The 13,691-nt window shown below is 41.9% G+C and overlaps 1 protein-coding gene across 2 annotated transcripts in view; it reads right to left on the bottom strand.

The window, feature by feature from the left end:
- ACAN (aggrecan) overlaps positions 1-13,691 on the bottom strand; it is a 239,099-nt gene that overhangs the window by 85,814 nt on the left and 139,594 nt on the right. For both annotated transcript variants that reach the window (XM_078683188.1, XM_078683189.1), the window contains exons 7-10: positions 10,999-11,403; positions 9,092-9,266; positions 3,225-3,352; positions 1,645-1,938 (exon numbers count right to left, since the gene is read on the bottom strand). In XM_078683188.1, the coding sequence (XP_078539314.1) occupies positions 1,645-1,938; positions 3,225-3,352; positions 9,092-9,266; positions 10,999-11,403 (1,002 nt within the window). The remainder of the gene's footprint in view (positions 1-1,644; positions 1,939-3,224; positions 3,353-9,091; positions 9,267-10,998; positions 11,404-13,691) is intronic.

The following is a 13,691-nucleotide window of genomic DNA, read 5'->3' as shown; positions in this document are numbered from 1 at the left end:
TTCAATTGGAATTTCATAGAGCATATTATCAAGCCCATCATCGCCGTTTTAGCAGCAGCTTTCTGCCGCTAAAGCGGCGATAATTGTATCGCCTGTCTTGAAAATATGCCCCCATGAACCTTAAAAACCCTTAGTTCCCCTGTATACTACCCTCTCCTGAATGCTGTGAACTCTTTACAGTTCCTATACACTATCTCCTTAATCTTAAAAACTCCCCCTATACACTACCCAACCCTGAACCGTAAAAACATCTTGCTACCCCTTACAACTAACTATCTCTAAACCCTAAAATCCCCTACTTTACCTTTGTTAAGTGACATAACACTAAAATATATATATGCATATAGAAACACATGATAAATATATTTATATATTTATATACTTAATCATTTTAAAATTACTTACCTGCTTGGTATAGTATCATATAAGTGCCCTCTTGGTGCTTTACCTCCATGTTTAAGACTCATACGGTACTCACCTGCGAGGTAATGACAGAGTTGTAAAGACTGTGTAACATTGAGTTAAGAGTAGTAAATCTATACTTCCCTATATATGAGAACCTTGATTATCTGTTGGTTGTCCAAACTGTGTAACTGATATATGTGCAGGTCAGTATTCTTGACCTCACTGTAGTGACATACTACCGAAAAGAGCATCATGATTCAGTGGATCAATCCATTCAGTCAAAGAACCTGTGGTTGGTCCTGTGATCATATGGGTAAACGTTTCATTTTTCACTGGTCAATGAAATGAGTATCTTTGAGTTGTGTTACAAAAAACAGCTGTTAGCTGCCAATAATAATAGACCTTTTTGGGGTGAACGTTGCTGCTATGGTATGTTATCTTATGCAGATTTGTAGAGCACATTATCACCTGAGAGTGTTTCCTGACACTTAGCAGGTGTGGGGCTAGGCACACCTAGGACCTAGTGGGACTACTCAAAAGTCAGGATTTCCAGCTTCTTGTGCAATTCAAGAAGTGAGGAAGAGGCTCATGTATAGATGCAGGTCATTCCATGCTTTAGATGCGACAAAGGAGAAAGTTTTTACTGTCAGATCTGCTTTTCCGTATGTGTGGTATTTGCACAAGTAGGAGTCAAGACGACCGGAGGTGTCTGGAAAGATTGCAAAAGCAGATGCAATTGTTGAGGTAATCTAGGCCAGTGTTATGTAGTGCTTTGAAGTTGTGCGTAAAGAGTTTGAATTGTGCTCATCTATGAATGTGAATCCAGTGGAGCTCCTTCAAGTGTTGTATAGTCAATCCACTTTGCACACAGATGCTATTGACATTTGATCCACTGGAAGGTGATACCAGCATGATAACATGGCAGATAAGTTCTATTGAGTTCATAATTCATAGTCCAGGATAGTTTTTAGAAGTCTCACTTTACCTAAGAAAGCATAACATAAAACCACAAAATAATATATCATGTTTCCTCTTGGTAACACGTGTCTAAGCTCTTACTATAAATGTATCATTCCACCTTACTATTTTAATTTTCAGGGCATGATTCTGCACGGCCGAAATGACTTTTACTCAAACCACAGGCCTTATGTTTTCAAAAGATTTTTCCCATATACACACAATGGGAGAGAATCTTTGGAAAATCGGGTCATACAGAAGGCCAGTACCTCTCAACAGTACCTCTAAAACAGAAGGCATCATGGCGGGACAGAGGATCCGGGTATCCAGTTTGATTGGCGTGGACATAGACGGTCCTGACTCCAGGTTTGTCTCCCCCACAGGCCGGGCGGGGAGTCACAATTGGGTATCGGGTGCTGCCATCAGCCAGCCACCCGGCACGACATTTATCCATGCCCAGTTTCCAAGCAGCATACAACTGTCCAGTAGTGGCCAGAGTGGAATTTTGGTTCTGACAGTATTCATGAGCTTCTTCAAAAGTGAAGCGACCTGGCTGGGTTGCAAAGAACACCTTCCCTAAAGACAAAAAATACAAGAGGCACAGAGAAAATCATGAGGAACAGCTGGGTATTGTTGGTTATAGATATCTTTAATAGCTAGGAATATGATACAGAAAACGTTTGACACTTTATTTAAATAAATGTTTTGGAGAGGAAGGTCAAATAGGGCAGTGAACTCATAGGACATATAAGTAAAGCATGTACCTAAATCTTCCGGAAGCAAGGTAGGCAGAGCTTAGGAAACAGTAGGCAACAAGGTAGAATCATACATAAACATTAGTGGCAGCAGAGTACAGTGGGTTTATCTCTTAATTGTGCTGTGTATTTTGATCCATTAATTTGTATTGCTAATAATGTGTATGTATGTGTATTTTTTAATGAGCTGTGAGGAATGATGTGCTGAATTGGAATGTTTCCTTTTCTCATGCCTATAAATTGCATGGTTTACCCTTGAATAAATTATAGTAATTTAAATGAAAATTATTGGGTAACAGTGATTTTTCACAGATGTGGATGGAAAACAGTTAACAAGCATCATGTGAATACACCATTTGGTAGCTAGGAGAAAATGTGTACATCTAAGTAGAGAAACCATTGGAAAACGTGGGAGACGACGTACATAAACCTTTTGAAAAATATCAACAATGGCTATAAATTTAATTGAACTGCTGAGCAGGAAGAGACTAGTCAATCCTTGAACAAGGCTATGACATGGGTTACATCAACAGTTGGATAGATAGGCTAAATTGGTGCAGAAACCTCTGCATGACTTATTAGAATCAGTACAGAGGCCACGTGACAGATGAATAGCACCAGTAGCCGCTCCTCAAGGAAGCGCTGCGGGGCGATGGGGTGGGGCAGGGGAGGGGAGGGGCAGGGTGGGGGGTAGTAAACTCCAGCATACAGCCAAACGGAGGTAAGTAAAGAAATAAATAAATAAAACAAATTACAATGTGCACGCTGCAACACCCAATAAGCATATGCTGGAGTTTACTACCCCCCCACCTTCTCCCTCCCCCACCCCGCCCCACCACCCGCAGCACTCCCTTGATGAGCCACTACTGAATAGCACGTGTACAGCAGCTACCAGGTCTGAAGGGGTACATATACAATCGGAAAACATGATAGATATGCAGCTGGGTAGAGTGTACAGAAAGCTTCGGACAGGAAGCTAGAATGGAACAAAGCGCTTTGGATAGCTGAGAGGAAATGATACGGAAACAGATTGCTACATTTGTGCAATGCAGTTTATCTTATCAGACTCTGTGCACATGACGTTAAAGAAGAGTGTGGATGGCATACCTCCCAATCTATCAATGTAACAGTATACATCGAATGTCTCTGCTGGGTGAACCAAGCCATAGTTGCGCACTCCGGGGAGGTCATTCTTATCTCCGAAGCAGTTTTTTCTTGGGGTCACAATTGGGTATCTGTGAAAGAGGAAACAGAGGTGGAACATATGGCTGCAAATTCTTTTATTTTATTATATTAACATAAGTTTTTATATTTTTTGTAAATTTCCCATTTATTACAACAGAAGGATTCTTCAAGGTGGGTGACAGCATCAATAAAGTCCAGTAATCATGACCCCCAAGGAAAACCCTGTTCTTCATTCAAAATGGCAAAAAGAAAGAACTATCACTTTACAGAAGTACAAAGCACTGCCAGAATAAAAATCTGTTCAATAACACCAAAGACATAGACCGTCGCCAGCATAAACCCCCTCCCACCATTCTGAAAAGCATGAGCAGCCACATGGTCTACGTATGGCATATGAGTATCTGGAACAGATCACATTTCATGTTCAAAATGACAAAATATTCTCTCATCAAACCCCAAATGTCTTGTAGATGTGACAAAAATGGCTTTAGAGTTGAGTATATGACAGTATTTTCGTTACAGAATACAGTGTCTTTTAACCACTTGTATATCTTACGTGGTCTTTTCCTCCACGTCATTAGGTATAAGGCATTGGTGCGAACATGAAACATTTGCCACATACCCAAGTAGCAGAACAGGAATGGTTTCAAAAACACTAAAGTAATCTTAAATATCACAATAATAACCGTTCCCCAAGAGTTCTGGCTATATGGACAATACCGTGCCTGTTGTAGGAAATCTGGGTGTACATCTGCAGAAATTAGAACTTACTGTCGGATCAAACGCTGTGCAAGTGAATTGTAAAGTAACGCATGTAGTGTAGTAATCTCAAATGTATAAACCTATGGAAACATATCCTGTCTGGGCTTCACAGTACTGCCAGCATTCATCATCTATGGTCATTTCTAAATTGGCCTCCTATAATCGATTTCTAGAAGGTTCAACACCCCTTAGGCATCAGCAAACATTTTATTCATTTATTACAATATTGACGGTGCATGCCAACCACTGCGCGCCTATACCACTGAACTCAGGCTTACAAGCTTCCCCCTCTCCGACTGCTTCCGAAACTCTCCCTAGGGCTCACATCTCTAGCCAACCTAGCCCCTTTACTATGCTACCAGCACATGCCAACAGAAGTGTCCCCAAACCCTTAACTTCCTGCCCGCAAAATCTTCCCGCACATGTGGTAATTGAAATGTCTACTAGGGCCCACGGCACTGGTCAACTTAGCCCCACCACTAGACTACCAGCGCAGTCCAACAGAATCACTCCCATCCCATCGGCCACCTGCCCTCAAGAACTTCTCTCTTATAGGGATATTGATCGACTTAGCCTCACCACTAGGCTACCAGCACATTCCATCAGTATCGCTCTCATGCTACAGGCCCCCTGCCCGCAAGAACGTCCCTCCTATAGAGATATTGATACTCTCCACCGCAGAGCTACCGAACTAACCCGAAGCATCCACAAGTCCATTCTGGATCTAAAGAACCTCCTGCACCTCACCGAACTCTCCTTCTCGAATCTCTGGCTCTCGCAGAACGTGACCCCACTACACTAAGCCCCTCCTTCACCCACTACTGCTACCCCTGAGACACTTGTGCCCCCGCAAGCAACCTTGCCTCCTCTCGGCAGAGGAAGGTCTTGCCCTCCTCCATAAGTACAAATCTACCCCTGGTATGCCTAACCCTTTAGACCTACTGGAGGAAGAAGTGGTAGACCTCCTCATTAGCTTCGAATCTGCCTTGACAACCCCATCCCCCTCAAACCGGAGGGACGAACACCCTATCTGCACGGTTGCAACCAACCCCAACACATCAGCTACACTCCGCATTAGAGGGGTGGTCAATAGCAACCTAGCGAGACTACCCAACCCTGCTCCTACCCATAACACTCACTTGGTGGAGTGGTGGAGAAGCGTGGCTCAATGGTTAGAGCGGCAGACCCTGATGCAGAGGTCTGGCCAGGGACCAGGGTTCAATTCCCGCCTCGGCGGCTCTTGGACTCAATTTCCCCGGACCTGATAATTCTCGCCTCGGTACCTATTCTAATCATGGGTCCCACTCTGTGACTCTGGGCAATAGCTTGCTTAATCTCCACAACGGCCCCAGGAGCGCTTAGATGCCTGGCTTCACCTTGGGGGTGCCCAGGAGTGGACATTTCACAGGAAAGCCAGGATGGGTTCCCCAGCAGTATGAATACAGCGCTACGAGGCCTCCGGGTAGAAGTGCGCTATATAAATACAATACATTTACTTGGACCCCTCTCTAGCCGGCCTCCTAATTAACTGCCGGTCAGCAGTAAAGCATGCCTCTGACGTCGCCGAACTCATCCTGAGCCAAAAATCGGACTTAGTGATCTTGACTGAATCTTGGCTCAAGGAGTCCTCATCGCGCTACCTAGACTTCGTAGTCCCGCCCAATTACAACATTGTGAGGCTGAACAGGCATTCAAAGAAAAAAAAGGGGGAGGTATCTAACCTCCTTGTTACTGAACTTACGGCGGACCTTACAGACTCCTGCGAATATCTGGCATGCTCAATTTGCAACAACACCTTGAACGCCTCAAACTTAGGATGAGTTTGGATGGCACCATCCTTGAATGGTTTAGGTCCTTCCTCCAAAATCGCTCACAGAGAGTCCTCATCAACGGTTACCTTTCCACCCCCTCTTCGATCATGGTTGGAGTCCCCCAAGGATCAACCCTTTCCCCTAGCCTCTTCAATCTTGACCTTGAACCGCTCACAGAGGTGCTACGCCCCGCCAATATCTCAAACCTCATGTACGCTGACGACACACAGATCTACATTAACATCTCTTCCCTCTGAGGTCATTCTCTTCCTCAATGAAGACTAGAAGCTGACTTTCCACTGGCTCACCACCAACCAGCTTAAACTTAACGCAAATAAAACTGAATTTCTTCTAATATCCCCACCCAAAACCAATCCAGACATCCAGGAATGGATCAAGGCTATCACAGCCATAAACTGCCCTCCTACCATTGAGGACTCTGCGAAATCCCTTGGAATAACCCTTGACGGCAGCTTGAACATGCAGGCCACATCAACTCGATGGCCAAAGTTACCTAAGAAACCTGAAACCCTTCCTCAACGCTTCCAACCTAAAAATGGCAATCCAGGCACTAGTCATTTCCAGACTAGAATATGGATGCTCTACTCTCGCAGGGCTACCCAAGAACTCTCTGGCCCCATTGAAAGGCTGCCTCAATGCCGCCGCCAGATTCCTAACTGGCTCAAAGAAGTTCAACCATATCTCTCCCCACCTTAAAGTTATGAACTGGCTTCCCTATGAGGCCAGAATCCAATTTAAACTGGCTTGCATTACTCACAAAGCTCTTTACTCCAATTCCCCTGTATTTATCGCCCAGAAACCCGTGATATCCAGAGGAGCCAGAAAGTCCTGATCTGCCAGAGACCTATTGCTCACTAGACTGCTTGTGTGAGTTGCCGATCTTGTGAGCTTCAATGCCGACCAAGGGGCATATGCACAAGGGAAGTGGCAGAGTGCGGCGTTAAGCCAGGAATTCAACAGTTATATAGCTTTCCTAACCATAAGCCCGCCATGACTAGCACCCCTGCCATGCACTTCTTATGACCTCCCACATTACATCACTTATGACATATCCTATGACATCTCTTATGACATCACTGATTACATCACTGGTCACATCAATAATAACTAGTCACATCACCTAATTTTAATGTCACTAGATTGGCTAGCTCTAAACGCCTGATCACTCCTCGGATCCGGTGTGCCAGGAAAGGTGGTTGTTCTTTTTAGATCCTTGCTTCAAAATATTGGAATGCTCTTTCAGCTATTCTCTACACCGTGCATTATTACAGCTCTTTTAAAACGTTAATGAAAGCCCATCTTTTCTCACTTTATCTATCAGGAAAGTTCCAGAAGCCAGTGTTATTTGGGCACAAGCCTCCAAAATGTTGAACTGCATCATTGAAATATTGATTTTCAGAGCTAGGATTATCTTGGAGAATAGGAAGTTCTGATATTTGTTAAAACATCCATATTCTATAGAACAATGATGTGGACGATCTATAGGCATTAATGCAACTCGAAAATTCTGATTCTGGTACAGTAAATGCAGATACTACTCTTTACCCAGTGAGCCAACGCTCTTGGCAGTTACCATACTAGGTGGGTCTTTGTGAACCCTGTAGCCAATCTTTTTGAAGGATTATCTGTCAAGCCCCAACCTCACAGAGGCTTTTCGTTGCAGACTCACCTCTGTAGAGTTTGGGAAAGTGATCCAATGGGCACTACGAGCGTCACAAAATCTAGGCTTAGTTGTACAAATTTGCATTTTTACCTGCCGTGTTAAAATAACATCAGATAGATACATTTGCCTCTCTTAGTTATTAAAAAAAGTGTGTTTTTCAAACGATACTGCAATTCAAAAATTGGTAACACAGACTGGATTTAGTCTGAGCTTTGAAAGGCAGCATTTTCAAAAAAACTTTTAAGTAAAACATTAGCAAAGAGAATTCACTGGATTCGTCCAGAAAAAAATCATACGTTTTGAGATAGATAATTCAAAAAAACTCCCTACAGAACACAGAGTAAGATGAGACGCCATTGCTTTGCCCCTTTTTAGATTCATAATCTTCCTTTTCATTTCAGTTATGACCTGTTCCATTTCTATCGGTGTGGATGTAATTCTCATTCCATATCCTTTGTTGACAATTTCCATTGCCCCTGCAGCATCTAAGATGTAGGAAAAACGTATTTACCGATTCATAAATACCGAATTTTACCGATTCGGTATTTATGAATCGGTAAATATGAAGGGGGGAGATGTAGGTATTTCTAGAAATTGAAATACCGAATCGTTAATATTCGGTATTTACCGATTCGGTAAAAAATACAGAATCGGTATTTCCTATTGATTCCTATGGGCTGTGAAGCCCATAGGAATCAATGGGAAATACCGATTCGGTAATTACCGAATCGGTAAATACCGATTCCTGCCAGGGTGCAGGGGGTGTCACTTTGACACCCTCTAGCACCCCAAATACAGGCATGTGTGCCATGTGGCAGACAGACATGCCCTAAGGGCATGTCTGTCTGTCACATGGCATAGGTGTGCATGCACACATGTGCATGCACACCTGGATTCGGTATTTTACCACCCAGTTGAACTGGGTGGTAAAATACCGAATCTGTATTGCCTTTGGGACTCAGAAGAGTCCCACCTACATTTGGATTTACCGAATCGGTAAAATTACCGATTCGGTATTTTACAGAATCGGTAAATTTACCGATTCGGTAAATTTACCGAATCTGTAAAATAAATGCTCCTACATGCCAATTCTTAAATACCGGTCGGTAACGGCCGAATTCGGCCGTTACCGACCGGTATTTAGGCTCCTACATCTGGCCCCAAATGTCTTAAAATATGTAAATAGTCAAATCCAAACTTCAACTGCAGAGAGTTACTGCTGCAGAAAGAAAAACTACAAATATTTCTGTACCACAAATGTTGAAATTAGAAAAACAAATCCTTTGTTTTTGATTTCTCTGTCTCTATTGATCAATCAAAGCAAACTGGAGCTTACCTTCAATTTTTTGTATTTAGTACAGCAATCCCTTTACCTTACCATTTAACAGTAATATGGAATTACTACAAAAATTCCCAGATAATAATCCACAAACCAACTCTGTATTCATTAGTTTGTAAGAGTCTGAAAAGTAGTATAAATCATGCTTACATGGATATGTTTCCTCCAGTTTATTAAATCTACTTTATCTTACCTCACAGTCTGGTCAGAAACCCAGCCTGCATCACATTGATCAAAGCCTTTTTCATAGGCTAACTGGAGTAATGCTGGACTTGCAATAATTGCATTGTTGTCTCTGCATGCTTGTTTAGCTTGGGCAAAGTTGAGAGAATACCTGCTGGCACCAGCACGGTAGTGAAAGACAACACCTGTCCAAACAGAACATTAAAATAAAAGTTAATACTTGTAGAATCAGACATTGGTTTAGCATATATTTGAGTTCATGACTCTGTCAGACAAACGTATTAAAAATGCATAAGAAATACACGACTGGAGTTCCCTTCTGAATCTTCTGCAAGACACCCAACTATTCCCACATAGACCACACTTCCCTAAGTATGTACTACGAATGTGTTAGCCTCTTACCTGACCTCACAGAATGTGTCAACAGGGTCATGAAGCACTATACAGAGGATTTATACAACAGAAGAAGAAAGCATTTGCTGAATTCAATTTAAACACTTTTCATCTGAGGAGCTTTTGGGAGCAAAGTTGTAAATGCCAACAAATGTTGTAAAGCATGATGAGCTCTTATCATTTTTTTTCGCAAATCATTGTGCAATAGAAATAAAATATCTTTACCATTAGCTTGATTTGTCTTTTGTGGAACCCAATTTGCTTTAAAAAAACGCTCTACATTGCTGAAACCATGACAATATCAGCTCTCCATACATAATTTTATACAAACAAATTCTAAAACCACAGGAAATGCCAAAGATCAGAAACTAAGCTGAGCTCTGTACAAAGTAACTACTAAAGTTTGATCTTTTTAAATTATTCTTTGCACGATCATCTCTAGTCCTTTATGGCCACATGCTAATTTGTACTATGGCTTTGTAAAATAATCTTTCGTGTTCTTCTGGCTGTGAATTCATTATAACTTAAAACCCAAGAACCTGATTTTAGATCCTCAGCTTTCCTTAAGAAATGTCATGTTTTTGTTGGAATTTGGACTTCAGTATAAATGATAAAATTTTGCTTTGTGAACAAAACTATCTTTGGTTGAAGTGGCTGAGGTCTGAGTGGGTCAGCCTCAGGATAGTAGGCTCCTTACTTTTTATAAGAAATTAAAGTTAGTAGGGACCTAAATATTAGTAGGGACCAAGCTACTGTTATCCTTGTTGATGAACTAGAAGGTAAAATAGCTAGCTTCAAAAGGTGCAGACCGTACCCTATAGCGTTGCACCACCAGCTCGTAGTTTTGCATATAGAAAATGTGGCTGTCATTTTAAAGCGTTTTGCTTTCTCTTGGAAGTTAACTTTTGATTGGTTCCATCAAGGCATCATAGTTGTCATTTAATATTTTATTAGAAGTATGTATAGTAACTTTTTACATTTGGATAATTCCGTGACAGTTTTGGAGTCTGGATGTCAATTACTTTTGTACACTATAAAGGCAAAACTACTACTTAGAGAACATGGACACATACACCACTCTGGAGATCACTTTGGTGCCAAAGGCAGGCAATACATGTGAATTGCAAGGTGCATGAAAGATCATGAACCTTGGAGTCCTTTTTCAACTATATAATTGTATTAGTTATTTATTTATTTTATTTCTATTTATTTCAATTTATATAGCGCATTATCACCCCAGGGTCTCTAAGCGCTTATACAAGAAAAGCCAACTCTACAGAAAAACAGGTAGCTAACTTATGACACTCCCCATGCTTCTCGGAAGAGTATAGTTTTTAACATTCGGCGGAATGGCAGTAAATTGGGCTCCTTACGGAGATTAGGTTATGCTAATGTAGATTATAACGTTATCAAGAGCTGCCTTAATTAAGATTTGTGTAAATATGTAAGAGATCACTGTAGTGTGAGTTTCCAAAGAAAACCAAAGTTGAGTGAGCTTTAAGTAGCGCGCCTCATTTTGCTTACCAGTTGGAGAAAGAGGTTGCAAGTCCTCGGGAATGACTGTTGCTGGAATGATCACTTCATCTATGGTTGTGAGTTCTGGTCCTACAGTGGCCTCCACTGTCATGCCAGAGATGCCATCGTCAGTTCTGTTCTCAGATGGTTCTTCTGTGAAGAGTGATTCTGTTGTGGCACTTACATCTATTTCGGGGGTTGCAGTGAAAGGTTCCAGGGTATCATAGGGAGTAGGAGTTATGTCCAGTGGTTCCAGGGTGGCAATGCTACCCCTTGCTTCTTCTTCTGTGACATTACTTGGGAAGATTATCTCCACATCAGGCTGCGTAACAGTCTGAACTGTGATAAATGAACCTGATTCCTCAGCATCTGTAAAGTTTTCTGGGATTAAAGTAACAGGCTCTTCAAGTTCACCTACAAAAAAAATGCAAAACTGTTTTTTTCAGATATGCTGATCACAAAAAGGATTTAATAACAATATCTAAATAGATAATAGGTTTAGTAAACATACATAATAGACTGAATAAATAGGCCCTGTACAATACTTTATGAACCCCCTTCCACTACATTATTGCCTAATCAATGTCAATTTATCTGAGTAGTGCTTTTTTGTAAAGTTATTATATTAATAATTTTGATGTATTCCTTGTACTTATCTCACTTAGTGTACCTGGTTTTGCTGACATCACAATTGTAAAATGCCTTTACTCTTACTTTTCTATTAAGGGCGCATTTAAGGTGTCTGTTATCAATACAGAGACAAGTGGAGTCTACAGTAGTGATTGTGAAAAAGAGGATTATTAGTTGGGGTGGCTGGGTGTCCACCACAAGTAATAACGTCATAGGGCCTGATTTAGAGTTTGGCGGATGGCTTACCATGTCACAAATGTGACAGATATCTCGTCTGCTGTATTACAAGTACCATAGGATATAATGGACTTGTAATACAGTGGACTGTAAATGCATCACGTTAGTGATGGAGTAAAGCAGTCCGCCAAACTTTAAATAGGCCCATAATCTTATTTGCCCCGGTCAAGGTTTCAGTAATTTGAACTGACCTTAATCCTTGGTAGCTATGGCACAGAGAAAACAGGCCTAACTTAAGAAAATGTGTACCATTTACCAACAACACAATATATGTCGGATTCTATTTTATAAAAATAGAGAATATTTAATTCATAAAATAATGGCAAAACAGCAAAAATCCACTGTAGACATGAACTGACATTTTTTTTAAAACACAAAGGGGCATATGCAACAGGCAATTTTGTGTTCGCAACCAGGCCTATTCTCAGAATCAGACCTTTGGGAATGGCAGGGAAATGTTTTTTCAGAGCAGGTACTGGTCTCACGGATCACTGCCTGCTCTTAGAAAATGAATAGAAAACTTTCAATTTTTCTTTTTTAAGTGCAAAATGTTTTCCTTTGAGGAAACAGGTTGCATTAAAAAAATTGTTTGCTTTTTTTAAAAAGCAATCCCGGAGAATGGTGATCTTTTGACCCCAGCAGGCCACAATCCCTGTGATTTTATCAATTCCTAGGGGGTCATGAGGTAAGTGATTTGCGACGCCCTAGGAATCGCAGAAAGTACTCAACTCACTTTCAAATATGCAGCTTTGCGATTTCCTAATTGCGATCACAAGGATTTGCATTTAGGTATTCGCAAAATGGTTCCTACAAGCATCTGGCCCAAAGCACCAACTGAAGGCAACTAGTTGAGTTAAACTTGCAAACAGGTATGCTTTAAGGCCATCTGTGATGGTGTGCCAGTCGAATTCAAGGACCAGGTTGGTCCCGGACAAAGATTTACCTTTGAATTTAAAACATTTCTAGAGGTTGTCATCAACGAGTCCTTGATGGGGTCACCTGGATCTGAGTCAGGGTTGGACAATTGTGGGATGTGGGGGAGGGGGGGTTCTGGTACGCTAATCCATGTAGGTAAGAATGTCTGGCATCTGTGCCCAGAAAGGCTTTGGCTTGGTGTTGCTCTCAGTGAAGCCCTCGATGATACACTTTTCAGGAAGTCAGATCTCCTTCTGCTGGACAGACCAGCAAGTTGGATGCGACAAAAAATGCAATGGCTTCAGCTCAAGGCAGTCTCGGTCTCCAGCAGGTACTCCAGAGTAACAGTTGGCAAAAAAATTCTAAGTCTCAGTGTTTGCAGTTTTGGTAGAATGAGTACACTCTAAAACCAGCCAATGGTTCCAGGACCTCAGGAACAATAGTTGGGGATCTGACTCACTCCAACAAAAGCCACCAGCAGGGTCCATGGCAGATCCAGTTGGAAATGGTCAGCTGGTCTCTTGAAGAAAGTGGGCTTCTTGCAGCTTTTGTGTCCCTGTAGTTTAACACAAGGTCAGACAACTGATCCTTCTAGTACACTTATTTGTCCTGTGTACAAGTGGGAGCAGGTCCAGCACTTAGGGCTCTCCTCACTGGTCACACCTGTATGTGCAGGTCCACCCAGTCCAGCAGTGTTCTGGGCCTTTGGGTGGCTCCTCCTTCTCAATAGGGAAGAAGTTGCCAGTGGTAACCCTACCCATGAATGGAGCACTCCTGTGTGCCCTACTGCAAGCAGTTCCACAATGCTCTTATCTTTATAACACCAAGATGGAATAAACTTTTGTCCCCTGTGCATACCTCCTGTATCCACCCTAGAGATGTGGCATGGAAGTGAGCAAACCCTCCCCTGCAGTCACTCA

Source organism: Lissotriton helveticus, chromosome 3_1 (genome assembly GCF_964261635.1).
Source record: "Lissotriton helveticus chromosome 3_1, aLisHel1.1, whole genome shotgun sequence".
In the NCBI taxonomy this organism is placed as follows: domain Eukaryota; kingdom Metazoa; phylum Chordata; class Amphibia; order Caudata; family Salamandridae; genus Lissotriton; species Lissotriton helveticus.
The sequence above is the reverse complement of the archived record's forward strand: the minus strand, read 5'-3'. Positions and strand labels throughout refer to the sequence as shown.